Source organism: Micromys minutus (assembly GCF_963924665.1).
Source record: "Micromys minutus genome assembly, chromosome: 29".
NCBI classification, from domain to species: domain Eukaryota; kingdom Metazoa; phylum Chordata; class Mammalia; order Rodentia; family Muridae; genus Micromys; species Micromys minutus.
Genome location: NC_137964.1, coordinates 19,002,809 through 19,025,903, shown reverse-complemented (window position 1 = coordinate 19,025,903; position 23,095 = coordinate 19,002,809). Strand labels below are relative to the sequence as shown.

At 43.7% G+C, this 23,095-nt stretch overlaps 1 protein-coding gene across 3 annotated transcripts in view; it reads left to right on the top strand.

Annotated features, from left to right (window-relative positions):
• Positions 1-968: 968 nt before the first annotated feature.
• RABGEF1 (RAB guanine nucleotide exchange factor 1) overlaps positions 969-23,095 on the top strand; it is a 38,439-nt gene continuing 16,312 nt past the window's right edge. For 2 of the 3 annotated variants that reach the window (XM_080940499.1, XM_080940500.1), the window contains exons 1-3: positions 969-1,032; positions 15,868-16,053; positions 17,745-17,911. In XM_080940499.1, coding sequence (XP_080796625.1) covers positions 15,875-16,053; positions 17,745-17,911 — 346 coding nt within the window. In that variant the 5' untranslated portion in view covers positions 969-1,032; positions 15,868-15,874. Of the gene's footprint in view, positions 1,033-1,639; positions 1,767-15,867; positions 16,054-17,744; positions 17,912-23,095 lie in introns of those variants that run through there. The other variant, XM_080940498.1, reaches the window with a different exon arrangement.

Here is a 23,095-nt window from a genome sequence, read left to right as displayed (position 1 = left end):
AGACTCCTGAAGCCCCTGTCTCCACCTCCCCAATGCTGGGATCACAGCCTAGTTGCTATTGGACCAATTTCCTTAAGGTTTTCCCAACTTGAACCATTTTAAAGTCCTGAGATCTGTAAAGGCACACCAGGAGTGCCACTTCTGTGGGCCACCTGCCCAGGTGACCATGTTCTTCCCATTCGTGAACATGAGTTGAATCCCCGGGGACGGGGGGTGGTGGTGGGGTGAAGCAAGGAGTCAGAAAAGGTGAAAACAGGCATTTATTGAAATAGGGGGAAAGAAACATTCTGTTGGGAATAAATTTTTCCTCAGAGCTGAGAGCCCATCACATGAACTCTGGGTTGATCAATTTGTAGGGCCCATGGGTTCTCCTATCTATTTTCTTTCTGAATTCTCTCCTCCTCTTTCCTATTACTTCATCTGCTCCTCCCCGACGGTTCTTGGCACAGGGAGATAACGAAAGCTAAAGAGGTGGTATCTCAACTGTCAGGTAGGAGCGTTATCTATCTTTACAGTCTGGTTCCCTGACTATATACATTCCCTTCTAATTCCTCACAAAGGGAAAGGTGTGTCTTTCTTTTCTTCTGAGGGCCACTTTCGCTACTCGCTGGGAATTGTCTCCTGGACTCAGACTTTGATGTCCGGATTCGTGCTATGACAGTCCTCCAGGCTCCTTGTCGCCCTCGGGCTAGTGCAAGCAGAAGCCAGTAGACATAGTGAAGGATGACAGGCTTTTGCGAGTCACAGACACGTTAGCGATGGCCTTACGGTCACTCGGTGTCCCCTGCTCTCAGGGACAGTCCCTAGAGCGTTTCTGGAAGTCAACCTCCGGAGCGTAGGCTCCCTTTTCCGGTCCGCAGCATCCAAACCTAGGAAATCCGAAGCGTCACGGAAATGACGCAACGCGTACGCAACGCGCGCGGGCTCGTGGTGCCGGGGGCGGGGCGTGCGGGGGCAGGGGCGGGGCAGGGACCCGACTGACTGGAGCGGCGCTGGGAGCGGCTGTCGGACGCCGGCGGAGCCGCGGACCAGGTTCGGAGGGACGGGGGCTATGGAGGCGCGTTCCCACTCGGAGCGGGACGGCGGCGGCGGCGTCCGGCCGCGCGCTGACCCGGGGCTGCTCCGTTCCGCCTCTCAGCCGGCTGGCGGGCGCGGAGGGCCAGGCCGCCAGAGCTCTGCTCTCGGCCTCTCCGCCTCGGCCGAGCTCCTTCACAGCTCGGCGGGACTCGGGCTCACGGGAGGACACACTCCCCAGTCGTGCGCTGCCGCTCCGATCCCATCCGAGTTCGGAGTTGTGGTTGCAGCCGGGCGGGTCCCATCCGGAGCCCGCGTGGGTCTGGGGGATGGATGGTGCGGGCTGCTGTGGCGCGGGGTTTTGAATACTTCTACCAGGTGCTAGAGGCCAAGGTTATGTATGGGTGTCTCTGAATGAGAAGTTCTGAAGCTAAAGCAGGAGGATTGCCGCGAGTTTGAGGTCAGCCTCCGTCACTTAGGAAGACCCTCTTACGGAAAATAATAAAGGCAGCCCCTGATTCAGAGCTCTCTGGAAGGAGAGCCGAGGGGATGTCCCTCCATCCACTCGCGGAAGTTTGCTCCATACAGGGAACCGCCTTGGAGACTAGGTCATTGGCAGCTGTCTGTGTCTCAGAGCTGATGACCAACCTCTGTGGTTGGGAAATGTGTTGCTGAATGTGGTAGTCTCTGTCTGCCTGTGGAGTTTAGATGTGACACTTTGGCAGAAGTTTACAGCGTCATCTAGTTTTGTGGTAAGAGTCCCTGTTGTACCCCTCACCCCCTGCCACCTTAACAGTTTAACCTACAAACCTAGAATTACTTTTTAAAGAAAGACCAACTAGTCACCCACTTCTGACAACCCAGTATTTGGAAATTGAGGCTGGAACAGTCTTGGGAGTTTGACATCAACAGGGGTATGTAGTGAGTTTGAGGCCAGCCTATACTGCAGAGTAAAATTCGACACCCCTCAGCCCCCAAAGTCGCAGTTAAAAGAAAGAAGAGTCTCAAGTAAAATTGTCTTGTCAAGAAGCTTGTTACTGGGTAGTGGTGGCGTACACCTTTAATCCCAGAATGCAGGAGACAGAGGCAGGTAGATCTGAGTTTGAACCAGCCTGGTCTGCAGAGTTCCAAGTCAGCCAAGACTACATAGAGTTTCTGGGCCTGGGGAGAGGTTAGTTGGGGCAGGGAGAAGCTTGCTACTTAGTGATGGTCAACTTTAAGGTTTTTACACATGCTAGATGGGGGCTGTTTAACTCAACTACAATCCTAGCTTTTGGTCAGCCTTTGAGAGTTACTGTTTGGGGAGATTGCTTACTTATTTTGATTTGTGTACTTATTTTGGGGGACATGGTCTCATAATACAGCTCTGGGTGGTCTGAAATTATGTGTATATGTAGATCAGGCAAGTCTTTGAACTTGGAGCAATCCTCCTGCTGGTGCCTGTAAAGTAATGAGATTGTAGGCAGGGACCACACTGCCTTGCCCATCTTTTGGTACATGTGTTCAGTGTGTGCATATGGAGGCCAGAGGCTAGCTAATATCTTCTGTGAGTTCTCACTAGCCTTGACTTTCATTGAGACAGGTTCTCAGTGACCCTGGAGCTGGGTTTGCCTAGATTGGATAGCTAGCCCAGCAGCCACAGGGAACACTTTTTAAAATGTGGGTATTGGGGATCTGAATTCAGGTTCTTATGAATGTGTGGCAAGTATTTTATTTTTGCAGTCTCCTCAGCCCTCTTTTGTTTTTGAAGAAATGAAGTTGGAGTTTATTAAGAAACAGTTCTATTACAGAATTAAGTACAGGAAGAAGGGTGTACTTAGAGGACAGTACACCTTCAAGACATGGGTGTGGACTTCTCAAGAGAGTCTCCAGAACTTACTAGTTCCTAATTAGAGGGTTAAGGTACAGTCAGGATTTGAATCTTTACTTTAAAAAAAGTTGGCTAGAGAGTTAGCTCAGTGGTTAAGAGGTTTCACTGCTTGTGTACCCAGATCCAGGGGATCTAATGCCCTTCTCCACGCCTCCAAGGGTGCCAGTTGCACACATGGTAGTGGACAGTAGAAATACTTTAAGGTGTAAAATGCTTGCCTAGTTTGTGCCAAGGCCTTAGGTTTGATCCCCAGCACTACAGAGAAAGAAAAATGTTCCACAGAATTTTATCATGGTGTGTGCTAGGCTAGTGAGTTGAGGATCCACACACAGGCCAGCCTTGTGGAGGGTGGAAGAAGGGACCAGGAAATACCTTCCCAAAGTGATTTTGAAAAATGTATGAATTTTGGAGGCAGTAGAGTGTGTGTGCTGGGGAGCAGGGACCAGAAGAGACCATCCAACTACATAAAGTGTTGAAGGGCAGAGATGCCGGGGTGTGGGGCTTTCTGTGTGGGGGACAAGGCCACGGAAGAGCATGACGCAAAGTCATCCTTTGGCTAAGGTAACTTAAGCAGTAGCTCACAAACACAGACTGCTGAGTGGTTGAAGATGATTGTCTCTGAGGTAGTTCTGGTCAAGGTACTGTCTTGTGTGACTGTCTTTTCTGGTCACTAAGTGTTTGAGTTGAATCGTGTATCAACCCCCCTCATAAATTCCCAGTAACAGGAAATCTACTTTAATCTCTCACTCAATTCCTATTGGGTATTTATAGGTTCCATGAGTACTTGCTGACTGCAGGAGAGGAATCCCTGGACGTCTCCCAGTCTGTGGCTAGATACTATAGAATTTAAAATCTTGACTGTGTACATCTAAATTTTGGTACTCTTTTATTGGCTGTGAGATAAGCATCTCTAGTGGAGAGATCTGCAGTCAGTAGAAACGCTGCCACATGGCTTTCTTAGCCTGATAATAAAGTCACCCTGATAAAAATGAATTTGATGCAGAAGACCAACCCCTTTGAAAATCTTGCCCAGTGCTCACAAAACTGTAAGAAGTAATGTATGGGGGGGGGAATGACTGTTAATTCTATTGTTGATTATTATTTGATTATTATTTAACTGGTATTTTTAAATATTTGAATAAAGTTTCCAAAACACTTTAAGAGGCTGTGTGCTCTAGCGTACCTCTAAGCCCAGCTACTTAGGAGGCTGGAACAGGATTGCTACTGCAGACCAGCCTGGGCAACTTAGTGAGACTGTTAAAGTCACAGGAGAAGGTCTGGGCTGCCACTCACTGGTGGGACCTAACATGCTGGACACTTTGGCTGCCTTTATTATCTTTTTTTTTTTTTTAAATTATGTGTACCCTGTGTGTGGGTACAGGTATGTGCAAATGAGGCATCCTTAAAGACCAGAGGAGGCTGTCAGATCTGGTGCCGGGAATTAGACTTGGTCTTCTAAGAGAAGTACGTGCTTTTAAACCCTGAGCTGTCTCTCCAGCTCCATGCCTGTTTTCAGAGATTTCTGTTTTTAATGAAGATCTTCCCACAGGTGTAGGAAGTATAACCTTGTTTGTATAAGAGAATTTTTCCTTGTTTTTGGTAGCATACTTTATTGGCTTACAATCATCAGGACAGCCAATTACGGTGATTACGATCAGTTAATTAGATGTAACAGAAGTCATAAATTTTGATCAGAAGGATAAGCCTTGTTCACCTCGAGTAGGAACCAGAGAATATACACACCAGGCTAGGGTTCTTGGACTGGTAACTGGGAGTGTGTGGAGCACTTGCTCTGCACAACACAGCATCACTGATCTTCCTTCCCTGCCCCAAGTCATAGCCTTTTATTTTCCCCCAAATGATAGGAGATTGTAAAGGATCTGAAGCAAGAATGTAGCCAGAGCCTTGAGGGCTCTAACCTTACAGCATGATGTGGTCTTCACAGGATAGCTAAGATGGGACTGACTGAAATCTTTTCTTTGTTTTTGGTTTTGTTTTGTTTTGTTTTGTTTTGTTTTTTTTTGAGACCATGTCTCTCTACGTAGCTCTGGCTGTCCTGAAACTCACTTATGTAGACTAGGCCACTAAGCTCCATCCTGAGTAAAATTATGGACCACTTTTCAAGTGAGTCTGCTGAGTTTCATTCAGCATAGTCATTGTAATCAGATTTGTGGGGGGTAAAAATTGAAAATGTGGTGAGAGCTGGAGAGATGGCCCAGTGGTTAAGAGCACTTGCTAATCTAGGAGAGGACTTGGGTTTGTATCCTAGCACCCATATGGCAGCTCACAACAACCTTTAACTCCAGAATCTGATGTTCTCTTTTGGCCTTGGCAGGCACTAGGCACACTCATGGTGCACATGCATCCATGCAGGCAAACATTCACAGACAAAGCACTCTTTAAAAGTTAAAAATGGGATTAAAGCCACCTTTGTAATTTGTGTGTGTGTGAACATGCACCAGTGCAAATGCGTGCTCAGGACATGTGTAGAAGTCAGAGGACAGTCCGTGGTGGTTGGTTTTCTCCTTCCACCCTATGGGTCCTTGGTGACCAAACTCAAATTGTTAAGCTTGGTGAGCAGACATGCTTACTCAGTGGGCCATCTCTCCAGCCCTGAAGGAAAAATGAGGGTTATTTTTTTAGAGAATAAAAATAAGCTGTGATTTTTTTAAGTTTTGCATGAACTCTAAACTTTTAAAGAGTGGAATACTAGATGCATAGTCCTTCATCAGCTTCTGATTTTTATACCTCTCCTGCCACTGCTGTTCATCAGCAGTAGGAGATACAGTGTCTTCAGAAGCCTGTTCATGCTGTTAGTTAGAATCTGTACTTGGGAATTTTAGCATGGGGAGAGAGCCCTCTCTATTTTTTTTCTCTGATAAAAGTACTTATTTGTATTAACCTACACTTATTTAGTAACCTAAAACTACTAATGGTTCTTAATATGAAAATTGTGTTGATCTTGTACTTTATTTTTATTTTCTTTATTAGTTTGAGGTAGGTCCTTGATTCATAGTTCAGTGTGGCCTTGAACTCACTCTGTAAAACAGTCTGACCTCAAACAGTGCTCTGCCTGCCTTTGCCTCACTGGGATTAAAGGTGTGTACCACCACATTTGGCTTTTTTATATTTTTATTTTTTATAGTTTCTATTTCTTTTCTTTTTCTTTCTTCCTTCCTTTTTTTTCTTTTTTTGTCCCCTGTAAGTGTAGTATAATGCCTTTCATGTGACCTTTTCATATATGTCTCATTGTACTTTTCTCATAATTTGGGGAATTTTTATAAAGGTTATATTTATAATTTTCTATGCTTTCAAGTTAAAAGTATATGACAGAATTTTATTTTTTTAGTTTCTCTATAATAGCATATAAAATTTTCTAATTTTAGGCATACTGTTTACTGCAGCGGTTTCTTTTTCTTTAGATGGCACTTTGGAGCACATTTAAAAGATGCTTTTAAAGATTGAGCTCAGAATGGTTATTAGCAGATAAAACTCTCTTTGTATTATACTGTAATTTTCCTAAGCAGATATACCTCTCTGACCACATCTTGTTCCAGAAAGGGTTCTTAGTGACTTGTAAGGGCTTGCCCACTCTGCTGCTGGTAGCACACCGAGCAAGCGAGTGATTCACAGTAGGTAGAGAGTGAAGGTGGGTCAAGGACCAGCTGTACCAAGTGCTTGGGTCATGTCTGAAGTGTGTGTCAAGAGCTACGGCGTGGCTTTGCTTGTTATTAGCCAGTTGAGAAAGGAGTATCAAGGCTTCCTGGCCTTGAAAGGTAATCAGAAACTCCTCAGCTCAGCTCTTCAGTTCCCACATGCCTTAGGGAAGGGTTGTGTGCTCTGTTGAGTCTTAACTGAACTGCTCCTGGTCTCATGATCCAAGAGTTTTGATCTTACTGTTCAATCAAGGGTCTGTTTTATATGACTCGGATGAGCTGTCAGTCTCTTACTACCCTCAAGTATTTTTCAGCTTTTACTTTGATCTCATAATGTCTGGAAAGCTCCTTGAATAGATCTATTTTGTGTCAGAATCATGTGCTGTGTGTGTGTGTGTGTGTGTGTGTGTGTGTGTGTGTGTGTGTTTTGGGTGGATGGAAAAGGCTGACAGGAGCAGGAGATGGGCTAAAAGGATACCAGACAAGATTCATTTCTAGAGCAGATTTTGAGATAGAAGCAGGTTTTGAGATTCCAGCTTCAGTACAGAGAACGTGCTTGAAAAACCTACACATAGGATTTATGTCTAAGGTGGGGATAGGTCCACTCATCTCAGGCTAGGAAGTCACTGTCTGTGTTTTATGCACTGACAAGTTTTTCACTAACATTAGTTAAGATTTCTAGAGTGCCAGCATGCATGGTTGGTTTAGCTCGGAGACGGTTCTTATTTATCCTTAGTAAACAGTAGGTGGGACCATCCTTGTCTAAATACAGTTGTGTAATGTGTGGCTTCTTAATTGCATTTCTATCAAACTTTTGACATTGTTTTTTAAATGTGCCCTGAACAGTGAGTTGGACCAGTGGCCAAAGTTTTGACTACAATAAAGAATTCAAATGAGAATTGTAACTACAGGAAGAATTGAAGGCAAAAGACATAGATGACTAGGATTTATGACAGTTCTGGTGTGCAGTGCATGAACAGGCTCCTGACCTCCATCCTCAGCGGTACCTTAGGGAGAAGAGAAAAACCCAAAGTTCTTTATAGAAAATGTCCTGAGATGATATGTTTGTCTTCTGTGTAGCAAATTAATTATGTTTCCGTCTGAAAATTTGTTAGCTGCTGCACTTGGAACCTTGTGCAGCAAGTGTGTAGAGTTTGTAGAGGGTTTTAGGTACTGTCCAGCCATGGATGGAGCACTTTTAATACTATTGGTGAGATTTGGCTGGTAACAAGCTTTCATGCCCAAATGCTAACCACTGACCTTGTAGAACACTTTGTTACGTTATTACCAGCCCTACAAACTAGAATGTGTTATGACAACATGAAGTAGCACATTTAGCCATATATATTAAATATTTTGTAGTCCTGGGGGTCAAACCCAGTACTTAGTACTTTTCAGGCAAGTTCTATACCTGTGCACCCCCCCCCCACCATGCACACACGCATCACATTTATTCCATTTTCTTTCTAATTTCTCTTTTAAAAATAATTTTAACATATGAATATGGGAGTGTTTGCCAGTATATATAGATATATATGCATGCAATCCCTGAGGAAGCCAGAATATACTGGATCCTCTGGAGCTGGAGTTACAGGCAATTCTGAACTAGTGAGTGCTGGGAACTGAACCCTGGTAGGTCCTCTGCAAGATCAGCAAGTGCTCTTAACCCCTAAGCCATCTCTCAGCTCCCTCTAATAATTTCTTTTAAAAACTTATTTTTACATGTCTGTGTGTGCGTGTGGGTTCTAGGAATTGAACCGAAATCATCAGGCTTCTACTGCAAATGCCTTTACTTGCTGAGACATCTCACTAGCCTCTAATAACTTCTTATATATTTGTTTTTTTGACAAAGGTTTTGCTAGCTAGTTCAAGCTGCCCTTGAACTTGTAATCTTCTACCTCAGCCTTCCAAGTGTTTGGCTTATAGGCTTGTGTGGCTGACTGGCTGGCTTTCCTCCTTTCTTATTTTTATTCTCTTTCTTTCCTTTTTGAGACAGTGTCTTAGGTATCCCATCCACCTATTTACTATGTAGATGAGGATGAACTCCTGATCCTCCTGCCTTCACCAGGTGCAAGTGGCATAGGCATTTGTCACCATATACAGTTTGCGTGGTGCTGTGGATGGAACCCTGGGCTTCCATGTCGGGCAAGCACTCACCAACTGTTGCCTCCCTAGCCCCAAGCTTTGATTTTTATCTCTTCCTAAATTTCCCTCTGTTCCTTCTGTCACATATTCTGGGTTCTCTGCCTTTTGCTGAAGTCACGTCCTCATCATACATCATTTTCCAGGATCTGGACCCTTAGTGTGAGGTACTTCTGAAGCTTTCTGTCACTTTTATGATGGTGCTTTAAACACTGATATTTTACACTGTTTCTAGCTTTTTAGTTCTTCTTCAGGGAAGGAGGTTGGCACGGGTTTCTGTCACACTCAGTGCAGGGCATCCCAGACTGGCAAGATGGCTCAGCTCTTAAAGACTGGCTCATCTTCTAGAGGACTTGAGTTCAATTTCCAGCACCCACATGGTGGTTTACAACTACCTGTAACTCCAGCTCTAGAGAGCCGATCTTCTAGCTTCTGTGGTCCATAGGCATACATGTTGACAAAATACCCCTATTGAATAAAAGATAATTGAGAAACAAAAGTGCATCTTCTCCTGGGGTCAGGAGGAGTGATGAGTCACTTCACACTGGTGGTGCTTTCTTTGTAGTTGTGGTTTCCAGGAGCATCACCTAGGGCTTGGATAAACCAGGATTCTCAGACTTTGTGACTCAGAAGTTAAAGAGAAAAGGTGAAATGGCTGGAGCAGAACTAAGTCAGAACTGGAGACAAGCCTCTTGTGGCAGGACGCTTTATGCATTACAAAGTGCTGCTACTCCGGTCGGGCCAAGTCTGTTGCTCTGGTACTTAGAGACTAATTGTCCATCCGAGTGCTGGCTGCTTCTCTGGAGGAGTCTTGAGAGAGGACAGTAAGCTAGCACAAGTAGATTATTTCCAGCATGCTCAAACTTTGCTAGGGAAGAGGATGTGACTGGGCACAGCAGAGGGTGACTGTTTGGAAGGCCTGAAGAATGCTGCTCCACTAGCTCAGTTCACTCCCCAAATTGTGTCCCACGGGATTGATTATCTTTTGGGATTTCTTGGACAGGGTAGTGTTTACATACTTTGTTTTGTAACAGTTAATACGGAAACTCTGATGTCAATTGTTTGCATGAAATAGTGCTTTTAGAAGGAATGTGTATCATGAGGGAAGTTGGTAAAACTTGTATACAGATTTGAAATGCCATGTCTTTGTGTGATGGTGCCCTCATAACATAAAAGAAGGCTAAAAGATAATTCAAACCAGGTGGTGATGGTACACATCTTTAATCCCAGCTCTTAGGAGGCAGGGGCAGGTGTGCCTGTGAGTTCAAGGACAGCCTGGTTTATAGAGCAAGTTCCAGGTCAGCTGGGGCTACACAGAGAAACTGTGTCTTAAAAAGATAATTCAAAAAGAGCACCTGGGAAGCAAACAAAAAATTTAGAGGTGTAGACACAGGAGCAGAAAATATCAGTGGCTAATTTATTTGAAAATGTATGTATGGTAACAAATACACATTGTTAATCAGGTGCTGAAGAAATGGCTCAGTGATTAAGAACATATTACTGTTACAGAGAACTTTTAGCACCTGTTGGGGGCACACAACTGCCTTTAACTCCAGCTCCCTTTTCTGGTCTTCTTGAACACCCACACTCACATGTACACAGGACACCCCTGCCCTGACACACACATTACAAAGTTAAAAATAAAATCTTTAGAGACAAATAGCAGTAACGTTGACCAACTATGGATTGACGAAAACTAAAGTTCTCTTCTGAGGCTGTGGGAAGTCAGTTCCCTATCCTGAGAGTAGGATGTCAGGCAGGCAGGCATGGCCTTTTCAAAATGTCAAGCGCGTGGCTAGGACGTTCTCCCTGTGTTTCCAGGAGCCTGCTCATGTCCTTGTCCTGCACAGCTGCTGGCCAATCTCAGGCTTTTTTTTTTTTTTCTTTTTAAAATATTTTCTCTCTGTATAATAAAATACCCCATTGTCACATGTAAATGTTATTTTCCACTCTTCTTTTTGCCTGCCTATTTTTGTCACAGGTGAGGCTGTTTTAAAACCAGATGGACGTTTAAATTTGTGTATTCAAATTTCACTTCCTTCTTGATTTTCCTGTAGCTTCTAGGTATAGAAATTTTGTAAATATCTAACGTGAGTTCTGTCATACTTTTTCTCTTGAAAGTGTTTAAGTTGTACCACGTGTGGTGTGGACACCTGTCATCCCATTATGTGGGAGACTGAGTTAGGACTGCAGGCCAGCTTGGGTTACATAGTGTGGCAACTTGAAAACTGTCCTCTTATTAAAAGAAAGAAAGAAAGAAAAAGAAAAGAAATGCTGGCTGTGGTGGTGCACACGTTTGTCCCAGCAGAGGCAGGGTATCCCTGTGAGTGCATTAATTATGAGTATATATGTTTGTTGGTGCACGAGTGCAGGTGCCCATGGAGTGAAGCATCGGTTCCCCCGGATCTGGGGCTACAGGTGGTTGTGAGCTTCTGTGTGGGTACTGGGAGCAAACCCAGGTTCTCTGCAAAAACAGCCACTGAGTCACCTCTCAATCCTCTTTAACAGGTTTTTCCAGTTATTTTGAGAGATGTCAGATTGCTGACTATTTACAACTGTTTATTTAAAACATTTCTTTCCCCTTCTCTTAATATTTTATGTGTTATGGTATATTAGGATTCATTTGGGGGTTTTGTTTTGTTTTCAAAAGGACCTCTGGCAAAGTTTTGTTTAAGGGAAAACTTCCTTGTTTACTTCACCAGTCTGTTCTGGCTTGATTCTAATAATATCAGAGTCACCTGGGTCGATGACAGCCCGTGTGCACACTCTAGTATTTTCCACACACTGTGCCCAACTCAGTGTTACTGCCCCTGGACACCAGTTTTAGCCAACATGGCGTAGTATTCTATTTCAGATTTCCTCAAAGCTGGGCAGTTGTTGGCGAGGACAACCAACTTTGCTTTGTCTTGTCTGATCATCTCAGTCTGTTTGCACCCAGCACGCACTTTTCCGAACAAGATGGAGCCTAGAGTTGATTGACTTTTTCTTCCTTGCGACCAACATCTTCTTGCCTTATGTTCAGGACAACCCCCAACCGAGATCAGGACAACCCCCAACCGAGATCAGGACAACCCCCAACCGAGATCAGGACAACCCCCAACCGAGATCAGCTGCCAAGATGACCCAGGAGGGAGAAAGGCCAGTTTTGTATTTTTTTAGTGGTTCAAACTGTTTAATTAGTAGGCAGGAAAAACTTAAATTAATTAGAAAATTAAACATTGTCCTGTTTATTGTTGCTGGTGAAATATAGAATCATTTTGCTTCATTCCAAAAAGTCTTGAGAATTGTCATCTGTAGTAAACTTACAGGTTTTTGTGTTTTTTGTTTTTTTTGTATTTTATTCAGTGGCATCGTGTGTCAGTACAGCCTCACCATTAAAGTAGAGCAAGCCTTCTTTATTTCTCTTTTTGTCATTTGTAATTCAGGCAGATCTTGAACATGGAATCTTCCTGCCTCAGCTTCCTAAGTTCTAGGAGTGTCTGTGACCATTGCTTTTATATCGGTATTTTTACATCGGCCACAAGACTTTCCAACTAAAATATTTTCTAGGTGTTTTTACATATTGATAATACTGTGAGATATTTTATACTTCATTACACATCTTGTTATCAAAGTAGTTAGAGTTTCATAGATTTCACGTACACATACAGAGCTTGTTTCTTTAACATGGGTTTATGAAATTTAGTTGTTTTAAGATTATTTAGTAGGATGGCGGTGTGCATGCTTTTAATCCCAGAACCCAGGAGAAGCAGGTGAATCTCTGAATTAGTTCATCTACAGAGAGAGCCCCTGGACAGCTTGGGAGAAACAGAAACCCTGTCTCAAAAAAACAAAACAAAAGGAGTAGTTATTCAATATTTACATTGCTTCTTCCTTCAGGGTATTAGCTGTATCCTGCCCATGTTAAACATGAAGATCCACACAGCTTTTGTTTATGGTAGTGTCCCACATGTCTGCCAGTATGTGAATCAATGAGTAAGAATATGCTGGGTTGTGGCTCCCACCTATGCCAGCACTCAGGATGCTTGAGGTAGGAGAGTTTGATATCAGTATAGACCTCAGAGTTGGACCCTCTCAAAACACCGAAACTACGAGAAAGAAGCTATTAGCGGTCAGCTGGACTATTTACACCCCTCAGATTGAACGGGAATATGCTGGGGCTCAAATCCAGGGCTTGAGCAATTTAAGCAAGTGCTCTATCACTAAGCTGTACCCCCTACCCCATCTGATGGCTGAAGATGTGAATGGCTTTCTGTGTACTACTTGCTGGAAATAGTAAGGACAGTGAAGGACTGGAACTTTTGCTCTGCTTATAAGTAACAAATGAGCCTGCCAAAGTTCGTGGATACAGGCAGAAGACTTGAGACTCCTGTATCAGGAACAAAGGGACACACTCTTCAGGATTTCAGCGGAATAGGTTTTATGTCACAGTGAATGCATTTGTCCCACCAGTTCATGCAGGCAGAGTCATGGCTAAGGAGTACGAGATTAAGGAACCCAGATTTCGTGACCTTATTAGTCTGTTGACTGTTGCAGGGAGGAACGTGGTGTACTCATTTGACTGCACTGAAAACAGACTCTCCCACAACAGTGGGAAAAGCGCTTATTTTTTCTCTCTTTTCACTTTATTTGCTTTATGTGTCTATTTGTGGATGTATCTTATATCATAGCTAGAGGTCAGAAGGCAACTTGCTGGAGTCTGTTCTCTCCTCACACTGCTTCAGGGATTGAACTCAGATTGTCAGGCTGGCTGCAGGCTCCTTTGCCTGCTGAGTTATCTTGCCAGCCCCAGCCCATCCAGGGTGACAAAATGAAGCTCTAAATGGCACAGAACTCGATATGAAGACCAGTCTGGCCTCCAGTTCTGCCTCTCAAGTGCTGGAAGTAAAGGTGTGTGCTAGCACATCTGTCAAATACATTAAAAAAAAATAAGATGGATATCAATTGAAGAAAGTATCTGACTTCCATCTCTGACTTCCATATGTGTGTACCTATCTACACACTCATATAAACACATACATATACCATACATACATAAAATAAGTAAAATTCCCACCCTACTAGTGGATCAATATGTGTGCCAAAGGATGCACTGAGACTTCTGACCCTCAGATGTTTTCTGGGCCACTTCACGTTGCCTAAGGTTCTGTCCCTCAGAACCAGCGCCCCACTGACCAGAGAGGTTTGAGCACACTCTCACCCTTTGACTGAATAGTAAGGTATGCAGACTCAAGGTAAACCTTAGAAGGAAGTCAGGCATAACATGAAGCAAAAAACAGATCTCCGATATGAGTGGGTGTAGACAAAAAGACCTGAAAAGACTTTGTACCAGTCCACCTTATTTTTTCTGACAAGGTCCCTCACTGAACTTTGAGCTCACATTTTGGCTTGCTCAACTAGCTAGCAAATCCCAAGGATGTCCCTGTCTTTATGCCCCAGCACCAAAGTTACAAGTATATAGTGCCACTCCCAGCTTTTAGGTGATGCTGGGGATTGAACTGAGGTCCTTATGCTCTGCAACAGTTACTGTATCTACTGAGCCATCTCCACAGGGCCCATTTTAATTAATCTGTACAGTTTTGGATATTGCCTTCATTGTGCTATAATCTTCCATCATTGTAACAAAAACACATGAAACAAGAACTTAGAAGAAACAGTGGTAGGCGTGATGATTGGCAGCAAAATGATCCTCAAGGTGGGAATGTAAACTATTCAGCCTGACTTAGTCATAGGCTGGATCAGACTTCAGGAGTCTGATACCTGTGGTTTATTGCCTTGCATATTAAAACAGTACAATTTGGAAAAATGTTTCCTGGTGTAATATAATCCCTGGTACACAAGGAAGCATTATTATAATGATGCTTCTTTCAAGAAGATAGATTCTAGAGATAGGCTACCTGCACTAGCTAGGACCTAGGGGTGACCTGGCATGGTCTTCGTCACACATTTAGCACAGAGGTCATTTGGGCTATTAGCTACCTCTGGTCCTGGTTGTGGGAGCTTGGTATGGCCTGCTCCTACAGATAGCACCGATTACCCAGCTATTTACCTCCAATTCCCAGCCTTCTGAATGGAAGACAAGGCTAGGGAGACACCTGACAGATAATTGTTCCTATCAACACTTTCAGTGAGTGTGTGTGTGTTTAAGGTGGCTTTCTCAGCATTGTGAAATGATGTGTAATTATGGTTTTGATTTATTCCAATATTTGCATGTGTTTTCTGACTATCAAATATTTATTTCTAGATAGGATTTCACTCTGAAAGCTAGGTGGGCCTAGAACTTGCAGTCTTCCTGCCTCAGACTGATTGATTACAGGCATATGCTAGCATTCCCAGCCTTTGTAGTCACGCTTGTTTTTTGAGACAGGGTCTTACTAAGTATTCCTAGGTGACCTAGAGATGCACCTGCTTCTGAGTGGTAGATTGAAGGCATGCACTGCCACACCCAGCTTGTTTATCTGTTATAAAAATATTTTTTATTAATCTTGCTTGAGTATTTATGTGCCACCACACACCTGAGGAGGTCAGTGAACAACTTTTGGGAAGTTGTCATACCATCTACCACGTAGGTAGTCCCAGGGTTCAAACTCAACTTATCAGCTGTGGGGACAGGAATCTTTAGCTGCCAAGCCATCTCAGCCCTACCCCCTTTCTGGTGTATTTTTTGAGACAGGGTCTTACAGTCTGTTGGACACTTAGTTTTCCTTTGGAGAGTTGTGTATTCTATCTTGTTGGGTTGTTGGTGTTCTTTATATATTTTGGGTTTACCCTTTTCTGTAGAGGTTGGAAATGCCTCCTCCCCTTCTGTAGGCAGCCTCTTTACTCTGTTAGAAGTTTGCTTTGTGCTGTTGTCTGGTTTTGTTGCTTCTATTATTACCTGTGCTTTTGACATACTGAAGTCCTTGCCAGTGTCAGGAAGCTTTTCTTCTAGGAGTTTAAAGCTTTATGCTTAGGTCTTTAATCCAGTATTAGTCTCTGAAGGTGCTCTGTGTATTTCGGGCCTCAGATGAAGTCTTTCTTTACTGTGACTCAACTTGAATTTGCCGAGTTTAACTTTGGTTTTTGTACTTCTGTTCTTTCTCCCCTTATGGCTTGAAGATCTCAGACTCCTTCATATTTTGCTTCATAAATGTTGTATTTTAATAGTATGGAAGTAAATTAAATTTCTCATTCCTTGGTTATCAGGAAGAAGATGAGCCTGAAGTCCGAACGCCGGGGAATTCACGTGGATCAGTCTGAGCTACTGTGTAAGAAAGGATGCGGTTACTATGGCAACCCTGCCTGGCAGGGTTTCTGCTCCAAGTGCTGGAGGGAGGAGTACCACAAGGCCCGGCAGAAGCAGATCCAAGAGGACTGGGAACTGGCAGAACGGTAAAGGACCTTACAGGCTATGTGGAGGTGGGGTGTGGTCACCAAGATATAATCGGGTGTACAGCCATCGTGCCCAGGCCTGCTTATCTAGACCCCTGGTCATCCTATAGACCTGCCATGAATGTTACCACTGTAGAGCCTTCTCAGACCTTTCTTCTGGAGTTTTCTATCCTCTGTTCTAAAAACACTTGGTTTCCACTCTGCTCTAGGAATTGTCTTGTGGGATAGTGTTATTTTGTGTAGCTTTCAAATAGGGAAAAGAACTACACTCCTCATACACCCCTAACTTTCAGTGCTGATGATTGAACCCAGACATGCTGGGTGTGAACTCTGCCTCTGAACTGCATCCATCCCACAAATCCATTTCTTCCTTTATGAAAGATGTAAAATTATTTACTATTTAATGCATATGAATGTTTGCCTGCATTATGTATGTATCTGTGTATGTATGTATATGTATCTGTGTATGTATGTATGTGGGCCTAGTGCCTGTGGGAGTGAGGAAGGATCATTTGGTCTCCTGGAAATAGGGTTGTGAGTGACCTTGTGATGTCCTGGGAATTGTTGGTTCTCTGCAGAGCAGGTGCTCTAAACTTCTAAGCAATCTGTTCGGCACCATTGAAATATTTGTATGTGTGTGTACATGCCACGTGTGTGGGGGCCTGAAGAGGGAGTCAGGTTCCCTGGAGCTGGAGTTAGAGGTGAATCTCCTGATATGGGCTTTGGGAACTAAATTCTTCTCTAACTGTCTCATATATGAATTGAACTTGGGTCCTTGTTGCAGGATAAATATTTGATCACACTGTGATCTCCAAGATTGTGTTATTTACTGAAAATAACTGTTTGTAGTTGTGTGGCTCAGCCTTTAATCCCTCTGGCTGGAATAAAGACATACCTTTAGTACACATCTTTAGTTCCAAACAATGAGGGTAAAGTTAGTTTACAGAAGGAAGGACCCATGTTTTAAAGTGATGTCTAGTTGAGTGGCAGACAGAGTAATGAGTCAGAGGAAGATTTGACAGACTAGGATCCTCCCAACTCTCACGAGAGGAGAGGAAAGGGAAACTACTTAAGGGAGAGACAGACAGTACTGGAAGGGGAGAGCACAGTACGGGAGTACAGTAGAGTCTGTGGAGAGCAGTGCAGCAGAAGGGGACGGAGAGAGGCAGTCTTACTGGACAGTTGAACAGAGAGGTTGAAGAGAGAACAAGCTAGTCCAGGTGAAGACAGAATGAGCCGGAGAATGAGAAGGAGCCAGTCAATTAGAACATATTGCCAAAATTAATATGAGGCCAAGCAGAACAATTCAGGAGGGGGTGGGGTAGGCCATATTAAATCAATCTTAATATGGTAATTTGAGACAGGGTCTTAGTCTGTGACCCTCAAACTCAGTGATATTTCTTTGTGGGCCTCCCAAATGCTGAGACAGGTAATTCTATATGTAAAACATGTTTGGTTATGTTTTTATTTTTTGTTTGTTTTGGGGTCCTGGGGATTAAAGCTATATACTGAAAGCTTCACCGGGTATAGAATTTCATCTTACAGCTATGTACTTGAGACCTCAGACCTACTTGGTATATTTAGTTTTTGTTTTAAAGTCAGACCTTTCTCAGTAATTTGAACAAGATCTTTTAGGCCCCAGGAAAACCTGGAGAGGATCCAGATCATTCAGTGTTTCCTCTGAATTTCAGACTCCAGCGGGAGGAGGAAGAGGCCTTCGCTAGCAGCCAGAGCAGCCAAGGAGCCCAGTCCCTCACCTTCTCCAAGTTTGAGGAAAAGAAAACCAATGAGAAAACCCGAAAGGTCACCACAGTGAAGAAGTTCTTCAGCGCCTCTTCCAGGGCTGGATCCAAGAAGGGTAATTTTCTGTTTTCTTCTTCCATGCCTGAGTAAGCTGCAGACTAGATGCAGAATGCAGGTGGGCTCAGCCTTCCACCTCTGTAAGCCCAAGAAAGTTCTAGTCCAGACTTAACATGGGAATCAAGTTTGATGACCAGGCAGTACATGAAATAATATTCTCTTTGACTTAAAGAGACACTGTTTCCTTGATTTTTTAAAGAAGCATTTTATCCCGCAGGAGTACTTAAAGAGAGCTGAAGCGTGTAGTTCAGTTTATGAAGCTCTCCATGCTCATCCACACTGCTTATCACTGGCTACTTAGTGGTTTTGCCTTATGTTTTTCATGCCTTTATCTTTTCTGGTCCTTGTTTGTTTACCTTGTGTAAAACCCACTCCGTCCATAACTCAGGAGACAAGGCTGTTTCTAAACTTGGAAGTCACTGAGAGACTTTCTCTCTTAAAGCTTATTTCTTATGTTTTTAGGGAACAGACAGGAAAAGGCTCATTTGGGGCTCTTTAATTCATATTAAGTATTTTCTTGTGGATAGATTTGTGTTTACTCATTTTTAAAGTGTTATGTCTGTGGATGTCTTGATTTCTTGTATGTCTGTGCACCCCTGTGTGCCTGTTCCCTCAGAGGAGAGAAATGTGTGTCAGATGCCTTGGAACTGAAGTTACAGATGGTTGTGAGGTGCCATGTGGGTTCTGGGAATTGGGCTTGGGTCCTTTGGAAAGCAGTATGTACTCTTAACTGCTGAGGCTCCCCCAGCCTTCATCTGCTTTTTAAAGTAATACTTAAGGTCTGGACAGATAGCTTAGTAGTTAGGGCTCTTGTTTTTCGTGGAGGACTCAAGTTCTGTCAGGCAGTTGCCTGTAAATGCAACTCTAGGGGATCCAGTGCCTTTGGGCTTTGTGGGTACCTGTACACACACACACACACACACACACACACACACCACTCAATTACAAATAATAAAAATGAAAATGAGGATGTTTAAAGTGCTGTATAGAGATGTCATTAAAGGTATATTGATTCAGTCTCAGGTGTTAGGAGTTACTGAGTTACAGTTACTGGCTGTTCATATTGAGGACCCAGGTTTGATTTCCAGCACCCATGTGGCAACTCCAGTTCCAGGGAGTCCAGTGCCCTCTTGTGGTTTCCTTGGTCACTGGGCAAAGAAGTGGCATACAGACATTTATGCAGGCAAGACATCCATCCATACAAATAAAATTAAAACAAATGTAATCAAAGGCTCAGTTGTTCTGTCAGTGAGCTTGTTGAAGAGGCTCAGAGTGAGGCTGGTAAGTCTGAAATGGTGAGAGAGACTGAGAGGAAGCGTTGATGCTGGCAGGGGAAGTGCTTTTCTAGAGCCCCACCCCCTTCCTAGAGTAGTTTGGTCTCTTAAAGGCAGAATGAGCAATGATTGCCCCCTTAAGACCTTTTCTGGCCTTCTACATATGATTATTCACACACATACACACACACACACACATTCTGCATATGCAAGCCACTTAAAAATTATTTATTTATTTATTTATTTATTTATTTATTTATTTATTTAGTCTAAAGGAGCAAATTCCTTGATGCATATCTGGCCAGTGAAATGCTTCTTAACTGTTGTCTAGGATATCTTGGCACGACTCTGGTGGAACTGAGGAACTGAGGCCAGGAATCATTCACTCACCTTGTTCTTTCTTTAAGATATTTTGGGGTAGGGGAAAGAATATGACCGAAATATAATTGTATGAGAAAAACCCCAGTTTTTTAAATTCAGAAGTTTGGCTTTGTGCCTGCACAGTGCTCCAGTTGGCAACGACACTTCCTTCCAAGCATGATGACTGGAGTGTGAATGGGCCCCAGATCTCAAGTGATAGAAGGAAGAAACTGAATCCCCAAAATTGTCTTCTGACCTCCGTAGATGCAGGCAACATGTGCACACATGTACATTTACAGACTAACCAAGCTAAGTAAGTGTCAATGCAAACAACTAAAACGATGCTCGGCCTTGTCTTCAGTTCTGAGTATTGGAAGGTCCTTCTGTTAACACTAGGAATTCCATAGCTTTCATAGCAACGCCAGTACAAATCTCCAAATGGTGCCAAGTGGTGATTAATGTTCTGAGGAATAGCTCTTTACCTGTCGTTTGCCCATCACTTCATGCATTTCCAAAATTCTCTAGGAACACATTATCACCAGTGGGGAGTTCTGCTTTTCCCTTTGGTCTGTATCTTTTAACTACCTGCCTAGTAGTGGGGATTAAACTTCGGTTCTCCTGAGTGCTAGGCAGGGGCTCTGTTAGCACCAGCATTGTCATCGGTCCTTCAGTTCTCCAGACAGGGTCATGCTTAGAGCCTCAAGCTGGCCTTGAACTCACTGTGTAGTTCACTTCAAAACTGGAATCTCCCCTCCCCATTTTCTGCTGGGGTAGGAGGTGTACATCCCTACCCCTGCCCTCTCTCCCTTTCCAGTGTTAGAGCTGTAACTGTGTTTGTACACAAAAGCTTCTGAGGGCAAGGGGCTCAATGTATGTAAAACCCTTCCTTTCTAAGTGATGGCAATGTTGGCTGTTAGTTTCCAGGTGAGTTTTCCACTTCAGCCTGGTTGCCTGTTAGGTGCTTAGTGAGGACACTCAGCTGATACCCGGTGCAGGTTTACCTTAGCATCTAGACCAGTGATCAACTTTGTTTTCTGTGACTTTATTTTACTTCCTCAATATGTGGAGCCTTTACCCTTGTTAGTTTATTTGTATTAGCAGCACAAAAGAAAGCTCTTAAGCCCAGGGAGCTCGATTGCAAACAAAGCACAGTCCTCTAAGGGATTTGAAGAATTTGTATGTGTGTGGGGGCTGAGGGAAGAGCTTAGGTTGGCACTGGGTAGCTTCTTTGATTATTCTTTCTTATTATTTGAGACAGTCTCTCAGTGAACCTGGGGTTCACCGATTTGGATAGGCTGACTGCCAGGGAGCTCCAGTGTCTGCCACCCCAGTGCTGGGATTAAGATACCTGACAGCCTAGCTGGCCTTTTTAGTGGGTGCTGGTAGTCAAATTCAGGTCCCCATGATTATGCTGCAAGTAACTGACACTCCGCACCTCCTCATGTCGTCTTTATTCTTAATAACCATTCAGATAAAGGTTTATCCTCTTCATATATCAAAGAGGAAATCTGATGTAATATTTGGTCTGCCCTTCTAACAATCATACATAGCAGGTGATTGGTTGATACTCACTGACTTTTAATTGATCGGCTGAGGTCAGATCTCACCGTACTCCTATTGCTAGCTTTAGTCTCTGAGGTTTAAGTAAGTCTGTTGCTTTCATCCTCCTCTTTGGCTTTTTTATTGTTGTTATTATTATTACTATTATTCATGTGTTTGAGTGTGCATGTGAGTGCTGTGTCCACAGAGGTCCACTGGAGCTGGAGTTGCGGATGGCTGTGAACCATTCAACATGGATGCTCTGGAAGTATGTGCTCTTAGCCACAAACCCATGTTTTGAGCCTCTCCTGTGCTGACTGAGGTGGACAGATGATGCAGTAATGAAAGGATGGTGCAGGGTGGTTATAAAGAACTGGCCTAGGCTCAAGATTCTTGTCTGCATTCAAATCCTAGCTCTTTCTTCTACTAGTGTGTGACTTTGGACAGGTGACATTCATGTGTAAGGTCGTGATATCATCCAGCTCACGAAACTGTTAAGTTAACAAGTGATTTAATGCTCTCAGAGCTGTGCTCCTTGAGTGACAGCTGAAACACTGCTGTCCTTGTGGTCGTGCTCACTGGGCTGCAGAGATCTTTAAACCTTTGAGCCGGGTGATGGACAGCTTGGACCTGTTTGACTGGATGGACTTGAGCTGCAAATTGTTGTTATTTGAGAAACACAAGATGAGTGTAAGCTGATGTGCAAGCTCTGGCTGTGTGGCCCCTGGCAAACAGTACAGGTATAATGTGGCTATGTTGTTCTCTTCCATCTCCTTGGGTGGTTTGTTTCGTGGTCTGCCAAGCACTGATAGAACCAACCCTGTCTTCTAGTGCTGAGCTCTGCTCCAGCGCCCTTGGCTTACATTTTAAAGGGGATTTGAGGTAGACTATATTTTTAGACAAGCCCAAGCCCAAGATGTCCTTGAACTCCCAACCGTCTTGATTTAGCCTTGAGATTATAGGTGTGAACTAGTATGCTCATCTGAGGACTTTTCCCTTTGTTAGTGTACGCAAATGAAACCATGAAGGAGGTGACTGGGTTTTCTCTGCCTTTGCTCCTGAAGCTTTCAGTCTCCACATAGTGTAAGGGCTTGGCATTCTTCAAGGATCTGCTTGGTGCTCTGCCGTAAGGGAGTATAGGAAGGCTCAGGAGTCAAGAATTGACTTGAGTTTAGTTCTATCCTTAGTCTTAGGAGATCATTGTGGTTTCTAAACATCTTCAAGGCTCAGCTGCTTCATTTGTCAGTTCTGTCACATGGAATGTATGTCTGCTTCTGCTGTTGAGCAGTATTTTATTACACACACGGAGAAAGAGAGAGAGGGCATAAATGGATATATGGGGGGAGAGTTAAAGGACAGTGTTGCCTGTAGTTTTTCAACTTGCCTCCTTGGCACAATTGTTGGGTGTTACTGTCTCATGCCTGGAAAAGCACACTCTTAACAATACTCATAGCTCCATACCTCCCAGCTGTTTTAAACTTGAGTGGCTAGTTCTATCTAGTTCCCACCAAACATCCCTGACCACCTGCCTGTAGTAGTGGCCCCACACCCCAGCTTCTCCCGAGACCTCACATGACTGCTGCTCTCTTCTCCCTCCAAAGCATGGCAAAATTCCTCTTCTTCCTTGTGTCTTCCTTTCCTTCAGGGACCCGGAAGTCCTGTCTGTAACCTTCTGCCCAGCAGTTGGCCCATGGCTTTCTTTACTGACAGATCAAGAACCAGTTGGGGAACAGGACCTTAGCATCAGAACCACCTCTACAGGACACTGTATGAGAGTCATGTGAGGGCTCTGAGAACCGAACTCATGTTTATCTTGGCAGCAAGTTCCTTTACTTGCTGAGCCATCCTGACTGTCCAAGTGTTGTGTTCTTCCTCTTTTCTCTGACCTCCTGCTTTGACAGTCACTCAGAATTGTTGAATTTGTTTCTTGTTCCTTACATTTCCGTTTCTGTTTTTTTGCAGTTTGAAGCTGTGTTGTTAGAGACACGTGTGTTTAGGATTGCTGTGCC